At 43.1% G+C, this 23,426-nt stretch overlaps 1 protein-coding gene across 2 annotated transcripts in view; it reads left to right on the top strand.

The window, feature by feature from the left end:
- CAST (calpastatin) overlaps window positions 1-23,426 on the top strand; it is a 228,364-nt gene that overhangs the window by 139,436 nt on the left and 65,502 nt on the right. For both annotated transcript variants that reach the window (XM_030193407.1, XM_030193408.1), the window contains 3 exons: window positions 4,879-4,995; window positions 6,987-7,043; window positions 10,518-10,613. In XM_030193407.1, coding sequence (XP_030049267.1) covers window positions 4,879-4,995; window positions 6,987-7,043; window positions 10,518-10,613 — 270 coding nt within the window. The remainder of the gene's footprint in view (window positions 1-4,878; window positions 4,996-6,986; window positions 7,044-10,517; window positions 10,614-23,426) is intronic.

Genomic DNA, 23,426 nt, shown 5'->3' on the forward strand with positions numbered 1-23,426 from the left:
ATGGACTTTTCAATCCAGTTGATTTGTGTGTTGGGACCACCATGAAGCTGAAAATACACGAACCAGGATCAACGATTCACCTCCATTTCTCTTTCAGCCTCCTGTTCTCCCATCTGCATTAGAAATTCATGCGCCTTGTCCACCCACATGTAGGTCTGAGTAGAGCCCTTGTAGGTGACTTTAAGGGTGGCGGGGTACATCAGAGCAAACTGGTCTAAAGTTATGAAACCTCTTTCCTCTGCAGCGGTTTTACAGTCTATGTTTTTTTTATATCATAAAACCAATTGGACTCCTCGAAAACTTGCTACTGCTGGCCTGAGCTCATCAGACAAATGTTGGCACTGTTCGCTGCAATGGGTACTTTCTCTCATATGTTATATGAGTGTCCTCCGATCTCTCAATTCTGGAAGGCTGTTTGGAATATTATACAAAAAATGTTGCCCATAACTGATGACCTTACTTATTCAATTGTAATTTTTAAGTCCGTTCATGCAACTTTTGATTTGACCTCCCCGCAATCAAAACTATTGGACATTCTCCTCACTATTGCTCAACGGCATATTTTGCAAAACTGGAAAAACGCACAGTTGCTGAATATTCATTTCTGGTGGAATACAGTCCTGCAGCATCAGAAGTTTGAGCTCGCCATGGCTGCAAAAAGTCGGATGATAGTATCTAAGAAAAAAATTTGGTCTATTTTGGACAACTACCTCCAAACTATTTAGGCCACACCTTAAACCAGTACAAAGGACTTATTTGTTAAACACCTGTATGCTTTCCCCTCCTTTTTTCTCTTCTTTCCTTTCTCTTTTTTCCTTTCCCACCTGTTGTGTTTCTTGCTTCCTATGTTTTTCCATCATTGTTTTCCTGTTATTTGTATTCTTGGAAATTAATAAAATATTTGGGGAAAAAAAACAAATAACATGGAGTACACCGGCGCAAAAGCTGTATGCTGCGCCACCACCCCCGCCAAGTAATTTTGAAAGTACAGGGTCTTTGTATTCCCATATGAAAGTGTTTTCCCTGCACGCAGCACCTCTAGGATCGCCTGCTTGTGTTGAAAGTTCAAAATCCAGAAAATCACCACTCTAGGTTTTGAATGTAAATTTTGTCTTGGCCCTATCCTGTGCGCTCTTTCCACCTGTAGGGGACCACGCCCATCCACAAGTTGCAGCTCTTTAGGGAGCCAATTTTCCAAAAAGCCAACTAGGTCTCTGTCCATTATACTTTCCAGTAAACCCACCAGGCGCAAATTGTTCCTGTGCGATCTGTTTTTGAGATCTTCAACTTTAGCCTCCAGCGCAGTAATTTTTTTTGTGCATGGAATCCTGTACCTTTTTGACCTAGGTGACCTGATCTTCCACTGCACTTCTGCGTTGTTGAAAAGTCACACATTCCTTTGAAAGCTCCGTTAGCTGTGATTGCAAGCGTTCTAATTTGGAATCCAGAGGGGTGAACCGCTGCTCTAATAATTCCTCCATCACCACTGACATCTCTGTAGTGATTTCCGTCACCCACGCTGAGGAAACAGTGGAGCCCGCCAGGCTCGGGGACGCTGCCATCTTGTCATCCATGAGTTTTCCTCTGGATCTGTCTTTATGCGCTGATCTTGCCACCATCGGTGAAATTTCTGACTGACCCAGTAAAACAGAGTAATACTCTCACCACCTTAAGCAGTTTTAAGGTTTTCAAGGTCCAATTGCCATATAATAATACGCGGGGAAACAGCCGGGGGCCTGGAGAAACTCAGCCTAACGATTGTCCTCCAGCATGGGGTCACATGACCTCCAAAAGAGGCACTTTTTAATGAGATTTATCCAGTGCATTTTGTCTAGCAAAAAAAGTGCCGGTACTCAAATGCCAGGCCACCCTTCAGGGGTGGAGTGATCATTGAGGGACCCACCCTTCAATAGCCAGGACCACTTCAACCAGTCATAGAATCTATGACAAGGCAGAATTTATATGTAGAACCTGAGCTCTTTCATTAAAATACGAGAAACATGGGTCAAGTTTAGCAGACAGTGGAAAAGGTGCCGGTACTCAGTACCCCCAAGTACCCCCTCAAAAAAGCCCTGGATTTATCTCTAAGTGGGTGCCTGAGACAGTGAGAGATGATGACTTTCCCAGGGACGCTGCTTGTCTGTGGTAGCAGATGATTTGAACCCATTCCTCTTGATTCTTGGCCTATTATTTGAACCACTAGTCGACCTTCTATTCCTTCTATGAATAGTTGTAACCTGCAATCCCTTATTGGGTAAATTGTGGTATTCTAGCTCAGCAGTTTGTTGAACCAATGTGAAAGGAAATTTACATGTACGTATAAGTACAGGAATTATGCACTATACATATTTTTATTTCATTCTGCAGATGGCTTCTATATTTAACGGCCTGGTTTTGAAAGTTAGATCCTGCTAACAAACACATTAAGGGGCACAGTGCAGTGGGCTGAGAAACTGGAGAACTAGGTTTGATTCCCACTGTAAATCTTTGACTCTGGGCAAGTCACTTAGCCCTCCATTGCCCCAGGTACAAAAGCTTAGACTGTGACCCCCGCTAGGGACAGAGAAAGTACCTTCATGTAATAAATGTAAACCACTTTGATTGTACCACAGAAAGGTGGTATATCAAATCCCTTTACTCTTTACCTTTTTTTAATGTGGGGTACTGTTAAGATGGTGTTTTACTGTTAACCCCAGTTATTAGTAACTAGGTCTAATTGCCTAAAATGGGATATGTGGTAAAGCAGCACGAGTTAGTGGAAAAGTTTAACACACCTTAACAGTAGCCCACATTGATAACTATGCTCCTAGCTTACCTATCTGGATATTTTTTAAAAATATCTGGATAGAATTGGGCTTGTTAAATGGCCTGATTAAATCCAGATAATAAGGAGGACTCAGTTAAGGCAGGAGCAGTGGCAGAGGTGGCACTGAAATTACCTATTAGCAGTGATTTTCAGTTGCTAAATGGTAAGTTATCCATGTAGTTTAGGCCTGTAAATGGATAGTGCCAGCTTGGTCACCACCGAATATGTATTTTCAGTGCTGCTAGTTGTGCAGATAGCGGCGTTCGCACTTCATATGGAGACCCCACTGGCTGAAAATTTAGTGTTAAGGGGATAATTCTGTAAAGTAGGTGCTGACATCTATGTACCAATTGCTCAGTGGTAGAAGTGCTCCCAAAATGCTCTTATTTATGCAAAAATGCTAGAATAAGATGGGACTGGACTAGAGAAAGATCTTTCTCCTGTTTGGCTCCACAGTTCCCAGGGGCGTGTTGGCAGTGTAGCAAAGGCAGGACTTGGGCGTGCCTAACACATGGGCGTCCTCGACCCATAATGGGGAAAAAAGGGCGTCCATGACGAACACTTGGACGACTTTACCTGATCCTCTTTTTCTTATGACCAAGCCACAAAAAGGTGCCTGAACTGACCAGATGACCACTGGAGGGAATCGGGGATGACCTCCCCTTACTCCCCTCAGTGGTCACTAAACCCCTCCCACCCTCAAAAAAATTTTGAAAAATATTTTTGCCAGCCTCAAATATACCCAGCTCCATGACAGCAGTATGCAGGTCCCTGGAGCAGTTTTAGTGGGTGCAGTGCACTTCAGGCAGGTGAACCCAGGCCCACCCCCATACCTGTTACACTTGTGGTGGTAAATGTGAGCCCTTCAAAACCCACCAGAAACCCACTGTACCCACATCTAGGTGCCCCCCTTCACCCATAAGGGCTATGGTAGTGGTTACAGTTGTGGAGAGTGGGTTTGGGGGGGGGGGAGTTGGGGGGCTCAGCACACAAGGTATGGGAGCTGTGTACCTGGGAGCAATTTCTGAAGTCCACTGCAGTGCCCTCTCGGGTGCCCGGTTGGTGTCCTAGCACGTCAAGGGGGACCAGTGCACTACAAATGCTGGCTCCTCCCACGACCAAATGGCTTGGATTTAGTTGTTTCTGAGATGGGCGTCCTCGGTTTCCATTATCGCCGAAAATCGTGGACGACCATCTCTAAGGTCGACCTAAATTTCGTGATTTGGGCGTCCCTGACCGTACTATCGAAATGAAAGATGGGCGCCCATTTTGTTTTGATAATACCGGTTTCCTCGCCCCTTCTCCGGGACCTCCTGCGAGGACGTCCTCAGGAAAACTTGGGCGCCCCTTTCGATTATGCCCCTCTGAGTATACTACAATTGGGAAGATTCTTGAATTTGTTAAAGCTGCTATATGAAAGTATGATTGTCTTGTATGGAAGTATTTTAGGTTTCTTCTATTTGGGAGTTTTTTATTATACAATATTTGTATTTATATTTGTTAACCGCCTTAATCTGAATTAACCAAATGGTATATAAAATCTTTTTAATAAACGTAAGCATAAAGTTAGCACATACCAGTGTATAGTGACACCAAACAGTAGTGTTGCTAAGGGCCTCGTCCAAGCTGAGTGGTGTCTATTTGCAGAGGTAACTGGTACTCCCAGTATGCAGCTTTTCCTCAGCTTGCATGCAAGATCGATTACTGCTTTTGTACACACATGTTGCTAGGCTGTTGCCATCTAGTAAGACAAGTCTTTAGTTTTGGGGAGTGTCTGGTGTGGTTCTTTTTTCTCTTTTGAGATGAGACTGGAACATTGCAACAGTGTGGGGGGGGGGGGGGGATGTTCAGCTTCTGGTCTTAGCAGATCCCTCAATGAAAGAGAAGTGAGATGTGGAGCATAATTTTATATGTAAAGTGTATTTGATGGTGTTTAAACCAGAGGCTTATAAAGAGCACAGTGCAATTGCCCAGACTCTTAACTTTGCAGAGCCAGAGGATTAAGGAAAAATTGGTCTTCGAAGGAATAGTGTGACAATAGTGTTTACTGTTTTCTGTTTTTTATTTTTCAGTCTAAAAAGGAAAGCAAACCAGTAACTGCAGGCACAGCAGCTCTCGCCACAGGGACGGCTCTCGCTGCTGGGACAGCTCTCGCCGCAGGGTCAGCTGTAGCCGCTGCTCCTTGTGAAGTAAGTGCCTAGGAGGGTGACTTTACTGTACTTTGTTGACATGCTCTCCAAGGTAGTTTGAGGTGAGTTCCAACAAAATACACAATAAATAAATAAAAATCCCCACTTTTTTCTTTCCCTCATAATCTCCCCAAAATTGAACAATAGTTCTCAATATTTATGAATAATATTTCTGAAAGCACCTTGCTTTCATCTGTTTCTTAAAAGAATTAAAATATACCATTGTCCTTAAATCCATTGGAATCTCATTCTTCAGTTTATGGCCCACATATCCAAATATTTGAGAATATGTTGAAACGTATTTTATCTTGTTGGGAATTTGAATTAAATGTGTTAGAGATGAGCGTAATGCCCTAGACAGTTCATATGGTGATGATAATTCTTTTAGTGGACCATCATTAAAAAGAGTATAGAAAAATAAAACACAAGATTTTAAACCTCACTAGGTATTCCACCAGCAAACTCCCTTGTAGAGGTGTTACATTATCAATGCCTTTTTATTATGTAGCAGACGAATTGCAGTATTCTGCCCGCAATCTTTTAAATTGGTATTTAGGCAAACCACAAAGAGAATTACAGTAGTCCAATCTCATTATCAAAATAGGACTTGGATAAAGATTAAGCAATAATATCAAAATAGGACTCTGATAAAGATTAAACAATAATGGGAGACAAATGTGGAACCTTGAGAAAGTCCACATCCCAGTTTTACTCTTTGAAAAGGTTCTCATTCAGGTACACCTTTGGAACAGGCGCTGAACAAGGCTGACTTTTTTAGAGTTGGACACAGTACCTTTCTGCAGTACACCATAATGCTTTTTGAGCTTTAAACTGGAACTCCCAGGGGGATTTCACCCCCTATTCCAGACAGTGGCTGACCATTCAGGCCAGGGGCGTTACTTTTTTTTTTTTTTAAATAGTGAGCCATGTAGACCATATGAATATTTTAGCCTGTTATAGAATGATTTATATTTCTCAAAATCTTCTGAAGTTGTGGCTTCACGTCCACCAAATTACTCTGTAGTGCTTCAAAATATATCTACCAGGTAATAAGGTAAGAATTTCTTTCCCCGAAAGATATCAAGTGAATGCCCATGAGAGCTGCAGCTGTAGTTCTGTGGCCAAAACATTTGCACATTGGGGGATTAGGGGAGCACTTCAGTGCCGGGACAAAAGTTCAAAGTGTTGTTCTAAAAAGAGATTGAAGTAGAAGGGCAGGAAAGGGTTAAGTTTGGGAATTTAACTATCTCATTTTTCACATTTCAAGAAGATAAAACACATGTAATTGCCGGATTGGCAAATTACATACATAAGAAGAACCATCTAAGGAGCAGAGTCCTTAACCTCAAAAGTTTGGCTTTTTTGAGGGTTTTTTTTTGTTGTGGTTTTTTTGTTTTTTAACATAAGCACATGTTTCTCCTCATTCACTCCTCAAAACCCCAGGTCCAGTCTAGCACTTAGCTCACACTTTTGTATAGAAATGCCAGTGGGAACATTTAAAAAAAAATCTATATGTGATCTCCTTGTAAAATATGAAGTACATGTATATATTAAAGGTACACCCATGCCATGGCCAGAAATGTGCATAATGTGGACATGCACGTTTAAGTAGTGGTGATCCTAAAATCACTACTTAACTTTATATATATATTATATATATTATAGTAGTGGTGATCCTAAAATCACTACTTAACTTTATATATATATATATAAAGTTAAGTAGTGATTTTAGGATCACCACTACTATATATACAGAGAGAGAGAGATGCCATCTAGACCTTTTGAAATGACCTCTTCACAAATTGAATAGTTACCGCTAAATCTTGAAAGATGAAAATTACCGTCCTTTTGATTGCATTATATTGTCTGCTGTTTTGCCACATTGCACTTAACCACAGTTCCAGTAGACAAATAGTTCTCCTTTAGACAAACCTTATGGTAAACAAATGATAAGGATATTGTACTAATTGTTTGTCTTTTTATTTAAATAGAATAAAGAAGAAAAGAAATCTGTATCAACTGCTGCATCTAGCAAGCCAGGAACAGAGGTGTGTAATAAACAGAAGAAACCAGAAGAGTTTTCCTTATGCATGTCACCCTAATGGTTCTGTAATAGGGAGTATTCTGTTTTTCAAAGCTGACTCATTAACAGCAACATGCTTTGACTAAATCTCATTTTAGACTGTGGCCAGGGTCAATTGTGCCCCTGCTCTGCTACCTGCAGATTTTTAGGAGAGTCGCAGGGCTCAGGCCACAAGAGATAAAGCTCGTCCTTGGCTTATGAAGGACCAGATGACCCTGACATGAGCTCATCTGAAGTGGGAGAAATGTTTGGCAGAAAGGCACAGCTGCACAGAAATCACACATTACTGTTCAGTCTGCCTGAAAAGTTGCCCAAGGAGGAGAAAGATTTATGGGGGCTCTTCTGGCAAAGCAATAACAGTAAACGGAGCACAAAGGGCAAATTGAGAAGAGAAGCACAGAAAGAGTGAGATGAGACTAGAGACGCATACATATATCGTGACAGACAAATATAGAGAAAGTGAGACGAGACTAGAGATGCATATGTACGTTGGAGCTCATTTTTGAAAGAGAAGAACGTCCAAAAAGTGTCATAAAGCAGCATTTAGACATTTTTCTTCTCAAAACATCTAAATCGTTATTTTTGAAACATATTTTGCAGATGTTTATCTATTTCACACTTCATACGGTACTTGCTAGTGAAGATGAATTCAATATACACTGCTATGTGGAGGAGTGGCCTAGTGGTTAGAGCACCGGTCTTGTAATCCAGAGGTGGCCGGTTCAAATTCCGCTGCTGCTCCTTGTGATCTTGGGCAAGTTGCCTCAGGTACAAATTTAGATTGTGAGCCCTCATGGGACAGAGAAATATCCAGTGTACCCGAATGTAACTCGCCTTGAGCAACTACTGAAAAAGGTGTGAGCATTTTTCCCTGTCCTCTCTCTCAATAGGAGGTTTTTGGACTTATGAGGAGTTTATCATGTTCAACTGTAGCAGAATATAAACAAATAGAGTGAATGCAAAGCATCTGAAGTCTTTTCCTCCGTCAACAAAGATGTTTATCTATGCAATTTGTCTGCAGTATGCCCAAATCACAAGGGGGGGTGTGTTGAGGGCATTTTGGGGGTGGGATGAGGTCACGCTTAAGGCATTCCTAACAGTTGGATGTTTTACAGCCATAATGGAACAAAACAAGTGTCTAGGACTTCAACGTTTTTGTCTAGACTTGTTTTTAGAATGAATAAGGCGCAAAAAGGTGCCCCAGATGACCACTGGAGGGAATCTGGTATGACCCTCCTTACTTCCCCAGTGGTAAGATACCCCCACCCCACCCCCAAATATGATTTAAAAATATTATTTGCCAGCCTCAGATGTTTTAGCCAGGTTCATTAGAGCAGCATGCAAGTTCCTGGAGTAGTGCACTGTAGACAGGTGGGACCCAGGCCCATACCCCCGCCTACCTGCTATGCTTATGGTGGAAACCATGAGCCCTCCCAAACTCACCAAAACCCTACTGTGCCCATATATAGGTGCCCCCATCACCCATAAGGGCTATTGTAGTGGTGTACAGTTGGGGGCAGTGGGTTTTGGTGGGCTCACCAATATAAGGGAGCAACAGTGAGATGTGTACCTGGGAGCATTTATATGAAGTCCCCCTAGGGTGTTCCATTGCTCTCCTGGGATGTCTGAGGGACTAGTCTACTAAAAATGCTGGCCCCCTCCTACATCCCAATGACTTGATTTTGTTTTATTTATTTATTTCCATTTGGACTTTTTTTTTTTTCCCAAAAATGACCTAAAAAGATAAATGCATACAGTCAAAACCTACAAACAGTATTTTCAAAAGAAAAAAAAATAGATGTTTTGCTTTTTCGAAAATGGTTGTATTTGCTATTTGGATTTTGGATGTTTTGAGCAAAACATCCAAAGTCAGACTTGGACATCATATGAAAAATGGCCCTCATTGTGACAGATGAAACTAGAGACGCATACATAGAAATGTTCTACTGCCTTTGTGTTGTCTCTCAGAAGAAAACTGAAAATCTGAAAATGAAAAACTGAAGGCAAGAATAATAATGAATAAAGCTTGCAAATTTTTATTTTATAGAATAATGATATAAAGGAAACTGGGAATACATGTAGAGAGTGAAATCCGCAAAACATCGCAAATAAGACCAAAAGAAAACAAGGCATAGGGAAGGTGATAAATGCTCATTAGAAATACAAGAAATACATACAAATAATTTTTTTAAAAAACATTCATTTGATAGAATATTTATTTCTTTTAAACAGCTTAAGAAATGATGTTACTTTTTTGAATTTGCAGTTGATTTGCCTTTCCAAATCTGTGCTCAATTTATGTTATGATTTTGATACATTAGGGAGCTTCCTACTTATATAGGCCTTATAATCTCAGTGCTAGATTTACTAACGTGCATTAATGTGTATCGGTTGTACTTTTTCATCCATGATTTCTGGCCAAAGGAAAGCTGTCTGGTAATATATTAGGAAGGCAAAAATATATATAAACTGGCCGATATTCAGTGGTTTTTTAACCAGCCAGAAATGGTCGCGGACCGGTTACCTAGTGTTTTGGCACCTAATCGCTAATATTCAGTGTAAAATAACTTATCTCTGTTGAATATTCGTGGTCAGCGACAAAAGGATAACCGACAGTATTCAGTACTGACTGTCTACATTTAGCAGCCAAATTAGACCACCTAAATATCGGTTCTATCTTTGACCGCTATAAATTTAACCGGCCAGCGCTGATTATTCACTTAGGGGTCCTTTTACTAAGGTGCACTGAAAATGGGCTGCAGTAGTGTAGGCACGTGTTATGGACGCGCATTGAATCATATTTCAGCACGCCTGTAAAAAAAAAAAAAAAGGCCTTTTTTTTAAAAAATTTTTTGCCTTTGCTGCATAAACATGGTGCTCTTGATAAATATATGGTCCTGAAGCAGCAAGAAGCGAAATGCTGGCCAACGTTGATGGGACCGTTCTGTAAGAAATTTCATTGTGAGAAGTTTTTGTCTGTACTGCTATATTAAATATTTAAGGATTATAAAGTTTTTCTGGGTTTGTTAGGTTTATTCAGTCAGTGGTGTGATTGTGATTGATCCCATAGTTGTGCATTAACTGTTGCCAACTGGGAGTCTGAGGCTTTTTCTTGCCACATATTTAATTATTAAACACTTTTTATTTTTTTTTTGCAAAATGTATTTGTTCACTAGGAGTTCAAGAATAGTTTGCACTAGTGGAGGTTTTTGTGATCTTGTCGGCTAGTATCTTATACTCTACTCCTTGTTTTTTCACTGTAATACACTAACATCTAATTCAAAAACAGAAGGAGAAAGTCAGTTGATCTTTGATTTCCTGAGAATTTAATCCTATTTAACATTTATTTTAATGATCCTTATACAAATTGTATAACTTGTTTAAATGCCCAAATACATTCTTTGTCCTTGTGCTCAGTTTCTGCATCTTGCTTTTCTAGGCCGGAATGGATGCTGCCTTAGATGATTTAATAGATACACTTGGAGGGCCAGAAGACATACCAGCCTGCCCAACGTTTACAGGCCCTGAAGTTACGGTAAATGATTTGTATATAAATTCAGTACTGTTTTTAAGAATTTTATAAGGACCTTCTCACATAGGCCAGAGACATCCAAAAGTTTTCAGCAGTAGGCCGCTTCATCTGATATTCATGCGTGTGCAGTCTGTGTGATTAATTCATATAGGCGCAGGCTGCATGAATGTGTTAGCTTTTGATTTCATATCCACCAAATAGCACTGCGGTGCTTTAAAATCATATGTGCTAGATAATGAGATAAAAATTTATTTTGCTTAAAATCTCAATTGGACTGCAGTCCAAAGTCAGATGAGCTGCATTTAGCCTGTGGGCCACACATTTGTATGTCCTTGACATAGACAGTAACACATAGTAAGCATAGCACGGAGGAGAAGCTTAGTTGTTAAAGCAGCAGTTACTTCACCCTCTGTTGCTACAGGCAGAAGCGTAGCCAGGTTTGACGTCAGGACCAGACCTTTAGTAAAATACGCACTGCTATGAGGCTGCAGGTCCAATCCGCATAGGCACTGTTTCATTCAAATTCCATTTGGGGAAGCGGCTGCTCCCCTTGCACCCCCCCCCCCCCCCCGAGCTCTGCCTCTGGCTACAGGCATTGATTTTGGGTTAAGTCATGGTGACCAGGCAGACCCAGGTATTCTGTCGCACTTGTCCAGATAGTTCCACAGCAGTCTGCCCAGACAGTAAACAACACTATCTGGTTAGTGCCAGTGCGGTCCAGGGCAGACCAGGAAGTTACCAGTTTGCCAGTATTCAGTGCCAGTGTCCAGATAGGTAGTAATCAGGCAGGTTGGACTGCACTTTATGCAGTCCCGACTATGCCCGGTTAGCTGTCTGGTAAAGCACTGAATATTGTCCATACTCAGATAACTTCTGGGTGCCTTTGAATAGTCAGATAATCAATACTGGTGTCCCGATTAGGCCCAGCATGGAATAACCAGGCAAAATTCTGCCACAGTGGGCAACGCGTTTAAAATTGCTGAATATTGGAGGGTTTAGGTTATAAACTCGCGGTGGGGTGGGGGAAGTACCTACTGTATTTGAATATAATACATGCTAAGCTACCAGTGAAAAGGCATGAGCTAAATCTAAATATTGAAAAATGCACACACTGCTAATTTTTGGTCAGGTCTTATGCTAGCTCGACGACAAGGTTTTTCTTTTCCCTACTGTTGCCAGATTGAAAGGTGGCAACTGCTGGTAGCCAGAAACTGACACCATATTTTTTTTTGTCTTTTTCAGAAAATCGCCTTGCATGTATGTGTTTCTAGCTATCTTTCTGTTTTGTTTTCTTGTTCCACCATTCTCCTTATTGCAGCTCATCAGAACCAGGTGTCGGCAAATTTTACGTTCATCCGAACGTATTTAATAACTTACTAGCATAAGTCTAAACTCTTTCCCAGCTCCATTTCCGCTTAACGTCTCTGCTCATTCTAAGAGATATATTTACTAAAACGGACTAAACAATCATCACAGGATTTAACATACATTGTTAGTTCCAGCCTGCAGTAACTGCTACTGTGCACCAAAAACAACCAACACGATGATAAAATCTCATTCTGACTGTTGGTTTGAGATGGGGCAGGGGATGGGTAGAGATTTGGCTGCACATTGCAGTTAGCGCACAGTCATCAGCATGCTCTTAACTATCACGTGTGCAATTAGCAAAAGCACCGTTAACACATCCTCAAGAGGATGCATTAAATGGTCCTTCCCCCCCCCCCCCCTCCCAAAATAGCTGCGCAGCAAGTGCATCACTCGCCACATGGCCATTTCCTGAAAAAAAAAAGAAAGACCTGCCTTTTACCTGCTGCGGTAAAAGGGGGCCTTGGTGCACATCAAAAACACGCACCGACGTCAGTGCAGGCCCCCTTTTGGTGCAGCTTTATAAAAGGGGCTCTTAGTGCACGCTCTAAATCCATTACCACACCTTGGTAAAAGAACCCCCAAGTTAGGTGGCCTATTGTAACATTATCCTCTAAATTAAGAAATGGGCTGTTCCATTTCGTGAAATTGTATTTCATTCTTTTATTTGGATTTATTGACCACCTTTATGAGGAGACTCACCCAAAATGGTATACAAGAAGAATAGCTTGATAACTTAACATTGTGTTACTAGAACAACAATAGTAAAATGAGTAAATGTCAGCATAAAACAGGTAAAACAAGGAGGTAAACTTGGAGATAGAAGATTCAATCCTAGAAAATAACAATAATATGGGAAAGTGGCAAAAATCTATATATCGAAACAGCATAGTGGAACATTCATAAAACAGATCTGTGATGAACGTCAGCAGAATACAAATGATACATCATAATAGGCAGCGTGATAGAACATTATCTATATATATAAAAGGCAACCCCAACGTTCTGAAGCCTCCACGGAAGTTGAGGCGCCCGGTGTGCCCTGGAGTGTCTGCACCGCCCTCGCGTCAAAACGTCATGACGTCGAGGGCGGAGCTATTGACACTCCACGGCCGAAACGGGTGGGCGAACAAGGCAAGTAGCTTCGACGGACGGAGGGAGGGCGAACAAGGCAAGTAGCTTCGAGGGACGGAGGGAGGGGACCCCTTGCTAGCGCCCGTTTCATTCTGCTCAGAAACGATATAATTTCTATCCAGAGTTTTGTGATCTGTTTTTACCTCCTTTAATTATGCTCATTTTAGCTTAGGCTCCTGCTCCTTAATTGGATGGCCTCCAGGTTTTTTTGTTTCTGCTTTGTTTTACTACTTTATAACATTTATTAATACTTGCATTGGATCTCCCTTTATTTTCTGGCCTTTCCAGTAATTAACTTCACTGGTTGGGTCTGTTTTGATTGCGCCAGATCACTCTCGACTCTGTTTCAGAGGAAGACTCCTGCTGATAAGGGAAGACTCTTGTGATAAGGGCCAACGAGTATTGTTTTGTGGCATACTGGTGTTTTCTGGTTTATCAGCATTGAACGCTAGACATTTCAGAACAGTTTCCTTAAAACTGGGGAGACTTCCTATTTATTTGGTAGTCTCTCACACCCAGCCGTATAAGATTCTGTGTTGCCTCTTTGTGTATAGTACGTAGCTATGTAAAGTTGGAAAACAGCAGCTGATCTGCTGTGCCTCTGTAGTATATCATCCTAGATAGGTAGGGGAGCTGCAGTAAACTCAGACCACGCTGCTCTTGCGATACTTCCTCTCGATTTCAGCTCCTTGGTCGCCATTTCCTTCTGTCTGCATAGACCTGGCCTATCAATGCTGTGTGTGTATAGCTGCTATTTCTGGCTCCACCAGGAAGCCCTAACACGCCCCAATCATATCGGAAGCTTCCCTGAGAACCAGAGAGTAAGCAGACCCACAAAAACCTCAGCTGGAACTGGCAGTAATCGAGCTCAGGGGCTTCTTTTGGGGACAGTGGTAGCTGAAAAGGGACGTAATGTAATTTGGCAGCTTCTGCTGTTTGAATTTAAGGCTGTGGCAGGCAGTTTTTCCACTGATCCTGTCTTTAACTGACACGTGCAGAGTTGAAATTTCTGTATTACTCATAGGCTGTTTCCTTTCTCTGCAGGCACACGTATTCCTCCTTGTCCGAGTTTTTCCGTTTCAGTTAAGGCACCAAAAATGTGTGCACTGTTTGCTGTCCCTGTGCTTGATATTAATTTGTGCCTCGAGCTCTGTGCTGTGTGACATCACCACCTGCAAAGCATCCCGGGACCATTCAGCTCTAGGATACAGCTCCTGTGTCAGTTTAAATTATGATGTTTACTCTTCCCCCACCCCGCTCCCCCTCAATCAGAAAATTAGGAAATTATCAGAGAGGTGATGATGAGGAAGAGAAGAATTAGATTTTTCTGCTTTGAATTTCTTCAGACTTTTTTTTTGCCATATGAAGAAGGAATGGAACCTTTTCTTTAAAATGTATTTAAAGGGCACTGGGGAGGGGAGGGGGCAGTTCTGTAACATTCCATTATAAAATAGTAGTACAAATGGCTATCGGTGTGTCTAAAATGTAGAAGTGCACACAGGGCCGTGCCAACATGGTAAGCGGGGTAAGCACCGCAGGGGGGCGCCTACCTTCAAGGGCGTCGCTGCGGTGCTGCCCCACCATACCGCTCCGCTCACGCTGCTCCGCTCTCGTCTCCTGCCACCACCCTGCCTGTTTTTTAAAAAATCCATGCAGCAACGCAGGCAGCGCCTTGCGTCTGCCCTGCGTGTGCGCCTGTGAAGGAAGAAAATTGCTTCGCTGGCGTCGGGCAGGTAAATACGGCGAGCCAATCAGATGAAAGCTTTCAAAGGCTAGCTAGGGGAGGTCTAAGAGGTCGCCCAATCAGGACTAGGCTTACACTTCAATTTGTGCTCTGGGGTAAATTGTGAGAAGTAGAGCGAGCCGGTAAGGAGGGCCGAGGCTGATGGCTGCTCGTGCAGGGGTCATGGAGAGAAAGGTGGCCAGGGACTTCAGGCACAAGGTAAGATCCCCGGAAGCTGTTGCTGAGCCAGGCAGTTCTAGAATTGTTTAAATCTACTAGTTTTAACTTCCAGCCAGCTAGCTTACACTTCAGCGGTGCTTTTACAGAAATGGGTCAGGTGACTTTGCAAGGACTATGGACTCCTGAAAAGGAGAAGAGTGTTTTGTACTTTGACATTTGTTTAAGGCGCTATATGTTTCAGTGGAGGTTGAGAGACAGGAAAAATAATGGCATAGAACAGCATAATGTTGTAATTTTTTTGTCTGATCGATCTATGTCTTGCTGAACGTTTTTATTAAAATATTTCAGCACTCAAAAGTACACTATTCAGGGTATGTGCATTATGCATTGAACAGTACTTTGGACAGCTATGCTGTGCTTCCAACCTGTATGGTTGTGTTAAAGTAACCGTTTGTTGTTGTTACCATTGTCCCTATTAAGGATATTTAAAGGAAAACAAGTGTACCAATGAATAGAAGTATTCATACTGTTATAGTTGTTAAAATACATTTTAAAAATGTAATCTGAAAGATAATTTTACATGGACTGGGCAAGATGATTTGAAACATTTGTAAAATATTTTTGTTTCCCTGTATTGCTAGCACTCTCTCACTGAATACCTTACAGCTGGTTTGTAAGACCACTGAACTGACTGTATTGTGCTCTAGTACCCACATCCATAATGAGTCTTAATTAAAAAAAATAAATCATAAATACTGAATTAAATCCAACCAGTAAATGTTCAATTTTTTTTTTAATCCTGTTGATACATTTTGAGTTAGAAAACGAATGCAGTGTTAGAATAAGTGAATAAATTCCTTTATTTTTGACAGTTTAATTACCTCATTTGCTTCAAATAATTTATTACCTTAGCTCTCCTTTAAATTAGTATATACAGATTGTACAGCACTAAACCATTGAGCCTTTGATAGTCTTATCGTAAAAGATGCACCCTTTCCTTTCTCATGGCCTGGCCATAGATTCTTGTCATGGTGTGGAGCAGAATTCATACAGGCCTCCCTTTTAAACTCCACTGCCTGGAACTTGATTTAAATTTGGTGTCCTAGCTGTAAAAGGCTCTGTGCAACATTGTGAAAATTCCTTTTGAGCAATCCAATCTCTTATGAGTGCTTCATGCTCCAAACTAGGTGTAGTGAACCCCAAGCCCCTGATTTGTCTCCTCACTGCTGTGACTTGGCTGCCTTTGATGAATGTATAGGTGGTGGATGCTTGGAATGCCCTCCCGTGGGAGGTGGTGGAGATGAAAACGGTAACTGAATTCAAACATGCGTGGGATATGCATAAAGGAATCCTGTGCAGAAGGAATGGATCCTCAGAAGCTTAGCCGAAATTGGGTGGCGGAGCAGGTGGGGGGAAGAGGGGTTGGTGGTTGGGAGGCAAGGATAGTGGAGGGCAGACTTATACAGTCTGTGCCAGAGCCGGTGATGGGAGGCGGGAAGTACTGCTGGGCAGACTTGTACAGTCTGTGCCCTGAATAAGGCAGGTACAAATCAAGGTAAGGTATACACACATGTTTGTCTTGTTGGGCAGACTGGATGGACCGTGCAGGTCTTTTTCTGCCGCCATCTACTATGTTACTATTTTTACTATGTATATTTTTTAATTCACAAAGAGAGAGTGTGTGAGACAATCCTGCTTATTTTCAAAGGAGAAGGGCAGCCATCTTCTGCCCTGCGTGTGCGCTTGTGAAGAAAGAAAATCGCCTCGCTGGCATCGGGCCTTCCCTCGCTGTGTCCCACCCTCGAGGAAATAGGAAGTTACTTCAGAAGAGGGTGGGACACAGCGAGGGAAGGTCCGGCGCCAGCAAGACGATTTTCTCCCTTCACAGCACACGCAGGGCAGACGGGAGGCGCTGCCTGCGTTGCTCCATGGATTTAAAAAAAAAAAGGCAGGGTGGTGGCAGGAGAAGAGGGCTCTGTCGGCTCTCGACGGAGGGGGGCTCAGATGGGAGAGGGGGAGCTCACAGGGGAGAAGGGGATTGGGGGAAGGGTGGTGGAGCTCAGGGGTTCTCAGAGGGGAGAAGGGGATTGTGGAGGGTGGGGGAGCTCAGAGGGGTGCTCAGAGGGGAGAAGGGGATTGGGGAGGGGTGGTGGGGGGCACCAACTGATAGTCTGCAGGGGGGCGCCAGAGACCCTAGGCACGGCCCTGAGCGCACACTTAGGTCAGCTGTAAAGCATGTATATGTGCACACGCCTGAGTGTGACAGGAACGCGTGTAACTTACAGTATTGTGTAAGTTATCTGTGTAATGGAAGCCCTGCCTATGTCCTGCCCATGATCCACCCCTATGTTAGAGGGCAGCCAAAATCCACAGCTTAGCTTTGGCCATAACCAAAAACCATGCTCACCCCCTTCCCACCGAAAACACATCCTCTCCCCAGTCCACTTACCAACTCCGCCCTCCCCAAGCCTGCCTTCAAAGACCTGGTGGTCTAATGGCCTCTTCAGGGAAGGAATGATCCTAAGCCGCTCCTGCCTCTGCTAGCTCCATAGCCAAAATGGCTACCATAGCTTTCTGCCCATGCAGAGTTCAATCTCACAATGGCTGCCATGACCTCCTGCAGCAATTTCAGCAGCCATGTTGACTGTGGAGCCAGCGGTAGCAGGAGCAACTCGGGATTGCTCTTGCCCTGAAGGGGCCACTAGGGCTTCAAAGGTAGGCTTGGGGAGGACTTATATGTGGTGGAAGGGTGACACAGAGTGGTTGCAGGGGCAGAAGTGGCGAGTTTGGGTTTCAGCTGAAACTGAAGCATGGCCAACCCAAACTTGGGTTTGCCTCAACCCTATGTATGCTCTTTCCGCCTGCAAATATGTGCTGTGTAAGTATGTGCTAAATGGGTATTTACAAAATAGCATTTAAGTGCCATACTAGCATTTATGAATGTAAGCACATACATATGCTGTAAATGCTAGCATTCTAGACATTTACATGCCTGGGTTATAGAATTGCTCTTTTGGTATGTACAGAATGCCCTGAGATTACCAGCCTGCTGCTTATGGTGTACCCTTTTTTTTGGTACTGTGCAGCTTAAAAACAATGCTGATAATCATTGGAGATCTCTATGCTGTGGTTCCTTTGGGTTCATGGTTTAGTAGGACAGATGTTTTTAGAGCTCTGATGAATTTTTTATTTCCAGTTCAATCATTTTAGGATTTTTTTTTTTTGTTTGAGTTGTTTTTTACTTCTGTTGAAAATTCGATATAGAATCTGAAGTTAGAGCAGACGGGTCACAGAATCTCCAGATAAGTGCTGCAGACTGGGATATTCAGACTTTATTCGGATATTGCCTCAGAACATTTTACAGACCGCCTCAGCAATGGGCAGGTAGTGCAGGGATAGTCCCCAGAGCTTATACAGATAGTGGCAATACGGTCTGTTATCAAGATAACTGGCTTAAGTTTTCTGAATGTTCAGCACCAGCCACTATGGCATCATTTCTGTAAATTGGCACCCACCTTTGGGCACCCCGATGCAGTGCAATTTCTGCCAATTCTGTAATGGATCTGGGCGCTGAGATACCATTACAGAATAGTAATGCAAATAACATTGGTACGCCAAAATATATGCTTGCCCAATTAATGGCAGGTCAGTGGCTGGCATAAATGAGTGCACATAAATGTGACAAGCTAGATGTAATATATAAGTTGCACACATTGATGGGAGACTCACCCGTGTCCAGCCCAAGCTTTGCCCATGGGTACACTCCCCTAGTAGATGTGCACGAGGCCACTTAACACACCCTTACAGATTAGTGCTTATGGCAAAGTGGACATGTACATGGCAATAAAGGCACCATTCAGGCACGCATATGGTGACTAACCGATGGCGCCCTTTATCTGAATAGTGTCACTGAATATTTGGGTATTTTTTTACTTCTGTAACTTAAAGTAGCAGCTAAATATTGGGCTTCCCCCTCCCCCCCCCCCTTTTTTTTGTCATCAGTAGACAAACCAGCAGTTTCCAGGTTAAAATGAAGCCTTTTTTTCTGCTCTTAATTTTATTAAAGATGAAAAAAGCATACTGATTTATCCTAGCTGAAAGGAAGAGAGAATACAAGGGTTATTCCTGGTAGATTTATAATGAAGGTGGATGCTTTTTTACCAAGATCTGCAGTAGGATAGACCCCCCCCCCCCCCCCTGGAAGGTGTGGATAACAGGAGGAGGATTCTAGTGAAACTTGAAGAATTGCTAAGATTTAATGATAAGCAATGCATGCAGGGTCATGCATTTGGGCTGTAAATACCTGAGGGGACAGTACAGTTTAGGGAGTGAAGAACTTATGTGCATGAAAGAGGGGACTTGGGTGTGATCTTATGTGATGATCTTAAGGTGGTCAAACAGGTAGAAACGTCAATGGCGAAAGCTAGAAGGATGCTTGGGTGCATAGGGAGTGATCATAACATGATCAAGTTTGAGTTACTATCTAGGATGAACCCGCAAAGGAAATCTACTGTAGCTACATTTAATTTTCAAAAGGGCAACTATAGTAAAATGAGGAAAATGGTTAAAAAGAAACTAAAAGGATCGGCTGCTAAGGTTAGGACACTAAATCAGGCGTGAACGTTAATTCAAAAATACCATCTTGGAAGCCCAGTCCAGATGCACTCCATGTATTTGCAAAGGTGGAAAGAAGAGAAAATGACAGCCAGCATGGTTAAAAGGTGACATAAAAGAGGCCATTACAGCCAAAAGATTGTCCTTCAAAGAATGGAAAAAGGACCCAAAAGAAGAAAATAAGAAGCAACCTAAGCACTGGCAAGTCAGATGCAAAGCATTAATAAAGAAGGCTAAAAGAGAATATGAAGAGAAACTTGCCACAGAGGCTAAAACTAACAGTAACATCTTTTTCAGGTACATCAGAAGCAGGAAAGCCTGCAAGGGAATCTGTGGGACCAGTGGCATACCAAGGTGGGGGCGGTCCGCCCCGAGTGCACGCTGCTGGGGGGTGCCGCGGCGCGCGCCTGCTCTGAGTTCGCTGACTTTGCGCGTTCGCTACAGCTCCCTCTACCCTGGAACAGGTTACTTCCTGTTCCGGGTCAGAGGGAGCTGCAGCGAACGCGCAATCCGCCCCGAGTGCACGCTGCTGGGGGGTGCCGCGGCGCGCGCCTGCTCTGAGTTCGCTGACTTTGCGCGTTCGCTACAGCTCCCTCTACCCTGGAACAGGTTACTTCCTGTTCCGGGTCAGAGGGAGCTGCAGCGAACGTGCGAAGTCAGGGAACTCTGAGCAGGCACGCGCTGCGGCACCCCCCCCCCCCCCCCAGCAGCGTGCACTTGGGGGGGGGGGTCCATGCTGCATCGGGGGGGGGGTGCTGCACCCAGTGGGCGGGGCCCCGCCCCGGGTGTCCGCCCCCCTAGGAACGCCACTGTGTGGGACCGTTAGATCATAAAGAAGCAAAAGGGACGCTCAGAGAGGACAAGGCTATAGCGGAGAAATTGAATGAATTCTTTGCTTCTGTCTTTATGGAAGAAGATGTAAGAGATCTGTCTGTACCGGAAATGGTTTTCAAGGGTGATGATGCGGAGGAACTGAAAGAAATCTCGGTGAACCTGGAAGATGTGCTAAGCCAAATTGACAAATTAAAGAGTAGTAAATCACCTGGACCAGATGGCATACATTCAAGGGTACTCAAAGAACTTGACCATGAAATTGCTGATCTGCTGTTAGTAATATGTAACCTGTCGTTAAAATCATCCGTAGTACCTGAAGATTGGAGGGTGGCCAATGTCGCCGATTTTTAAAAAGGGTTCTAGGGGTGATCAAGAAATTACAGACCGGTAAGCCTGACATCAGTGCTGGGCAAAATAGCGGAAACTATTATTCTATATAATAATTCTCACCTCCAACGTTCTGACTTGCCTGGGACCATGGCTCATTCCGAGTTGGTCTGCTAGGCTCCATAGATCAGGCTGACATCACCGTAGCCATTATGATGTCAACTTCAGAACCCGAGGGGGGGGGGGGGGGAAACATGCCTCACAGCTGATCCATGTCCAGAGGAGGGTCGCTGGACATGGGTGGCTGGAGGGGGGGGCAGGGGAGAGAGGAGGGTCGCTGGACATGGGTGGCTGGAGGGGGCAGGGGAGAGAGGAGGGTCACTGGACATGGGTGGCTGGAGGGGGGGGCAGGGGAGAGAGGAGGGTCACTGGACATGGGTTGGCTGCAGGGGAGCCGAGGAAAACCTTGCTAGAGCCCGTTTCATTTGTGTCAGAAACAGGCCTTTTTTACTAGTACTATTATAAAGAATACTACTACTACTACTACTTAACATTTCTAAAGCGCTGCTAGGGTTACGCAGCGCTGTACAATTTAACATGGAAGGACAGTCCCTGCTCAAGGAGCTTACAATCTAAGAGACAAATGTACAGTCAATATGATAGGTCAGGCAGATTGGGGCAGTCTATATGTTCGAAAGGTTAGGTTCCGAAGGCAGCATTGAAGAGGTGAGCTTTATAAAGCTATATAAAGAATAAAATTGCAGAACACATAGACAAACATGGTTTATGGGACAGAATCAGCATGGGTTCAGCAAAGGAAAGTCTTGCCCTCGCCAATTTGCTTCATTTATTTGAAGGCATGAATAAACATGTGACTAAAGGTGAGCAGGTTGATGTAGTGTATCTACATTTTCAGAAAGCTTTTGATAAAGTTCCTCATGAGAGACTCCTGAGAAAATTAGAGTCATGGGATAGGAGGCAAGGTTCTGGTGTGGATTAGGAATTGGTTATTGGACAATGGAGGAGGGTGAACAGTGGAGTGCCACAGAGATCTGTACTGGGACCAGTGCTATTTAACATATTTATAAATGATATGGAAATCGGAACAATGAGTGAGATGATTAAATGTGCAGATGATACAAAACTATTCAAGGTTGTTAAAATATGTGCGGACTGTGAAATATTGCAGGAAGATCTTAGGAAATTGGAAGACTGGGCATCCAAATGCACATTGGAAAGAATAATCCAAATCATAGTTACCTTATGCAAGGGTCCGCCTGTGGGCTCAGCACTCAAGAAAAGATCAAGGTGTCGTAGATAATACGGCAACGGCCAAAAAAGCAAACAGTATGCTTGAAATTATTAGGAAAGGGATGGTGAATAAGACCGAAAATACTATAATGCCTTTGTATCGCTGCATGGTGTGTTCGCACCTTGAGTATTGCATTCAGCTCTGGTTGCCGTATCTCAAAAAAGATAGCGGAATTAGAAAAGGTTCATAGAAGAGCGACCAAAATGATAAAGGGGATGGAACTCTTCTCGTATGAGGAAAGGCTAAAAAGATTGGGACTCTTCAGCTTGGAAAAGAGACAGATGAGGAGAGGTATGATTGAGGTCTACAAAATCCTGAATGGTGTAGAATGAGTAGAAGTAAATCGATTTTTTTACATGTTTTAAGAGTACAAAGACTAGGGGACACTCGAGGAAGTTACATGGAAATACCTTTAAAACAAATAGGAGGAAATATTTTTCACTCAATGAATAGTTAAGCTCTGGAACTCTTTGCCAGAGGATGTGGTAACAGTGGTTTGTGTATCAGGGTTTAAAAAAGGTTTGGACAAATTCCTGGAGGAAAAGTCCATAGTCTGCTATTGAGACAGACATGGGGAAGCAACTGCTTGCCCTGGGATTTGTAGTATGGAATGTTGCCACGATTTGGGTTTCTGCCAAGTACTTGTGACCTGGCTTTGGCCACTGTTTAGAAAACAGGATACTGGGCTAGCTGGACCATTGGTCTGACCCAGTATGGGTCTTATGAAAGACCAGCAGAAAAAGCAGGTGATAGTACACTTGCATAAATTTCTGGTAAGGCCCTATTTAGAGTACAATGTGCAGTTCTGGAGACCACACCTTCAAAAACATATAACCAGGATGGAGTCAGTCCAGAGGGTAGCTACAAAAATGGTCAGTGGTCTTCATCATAAAGCTTATGGGGACAAACGTAAAAAGATCTCAATATGTATACTTTTTAAAGAAATTCCTGATAGGGGACAATAGAATATTTAAATACCATCATGGTATAAATGTACATGCAGGGGAACCTTTTTCAGTTCAAAAGAGATTCTGGAGCAAGAGGTCATAGGATGAGGCTGAAGGGGTTTAGATTGAAAGTTATCTATTTCTTTATAGAGAGGGTAGGGGATATGTGGAATATCCTCCCAGTGTAGGTGGTAGAGATGAGGCAGTGTCTGAATTCAAAAAAGCTTGGGACAAGCACAAAAGGTCTGTGAAGGAGAAGGGATTGCAGGGCTTTGTAGTTGGTGTAGATGGGCAGACTGGATAGGACCCTCTGATTGTTATCTGCTTTTATTTTCTCTGTTTCCATGTTATTATTTAACATAGTACATAATTTTATTTAA

This window comes from Microcaecilia unicolor, chromosome 2, assembly GCF_901765095.1.
Source record: "Microcaecilia unicolor chromosome 2, aMicUni1.1, whole genome shotgun sequence".
In the NCBI taxonomy this organism is placed as follows: domain Eukaryota; kingdom Metazoa; phylum Chordata; class Amphibia; order Gymnophiona; family Siphonopidae; genus Microcaecilia; species Microcaecilia unicolor.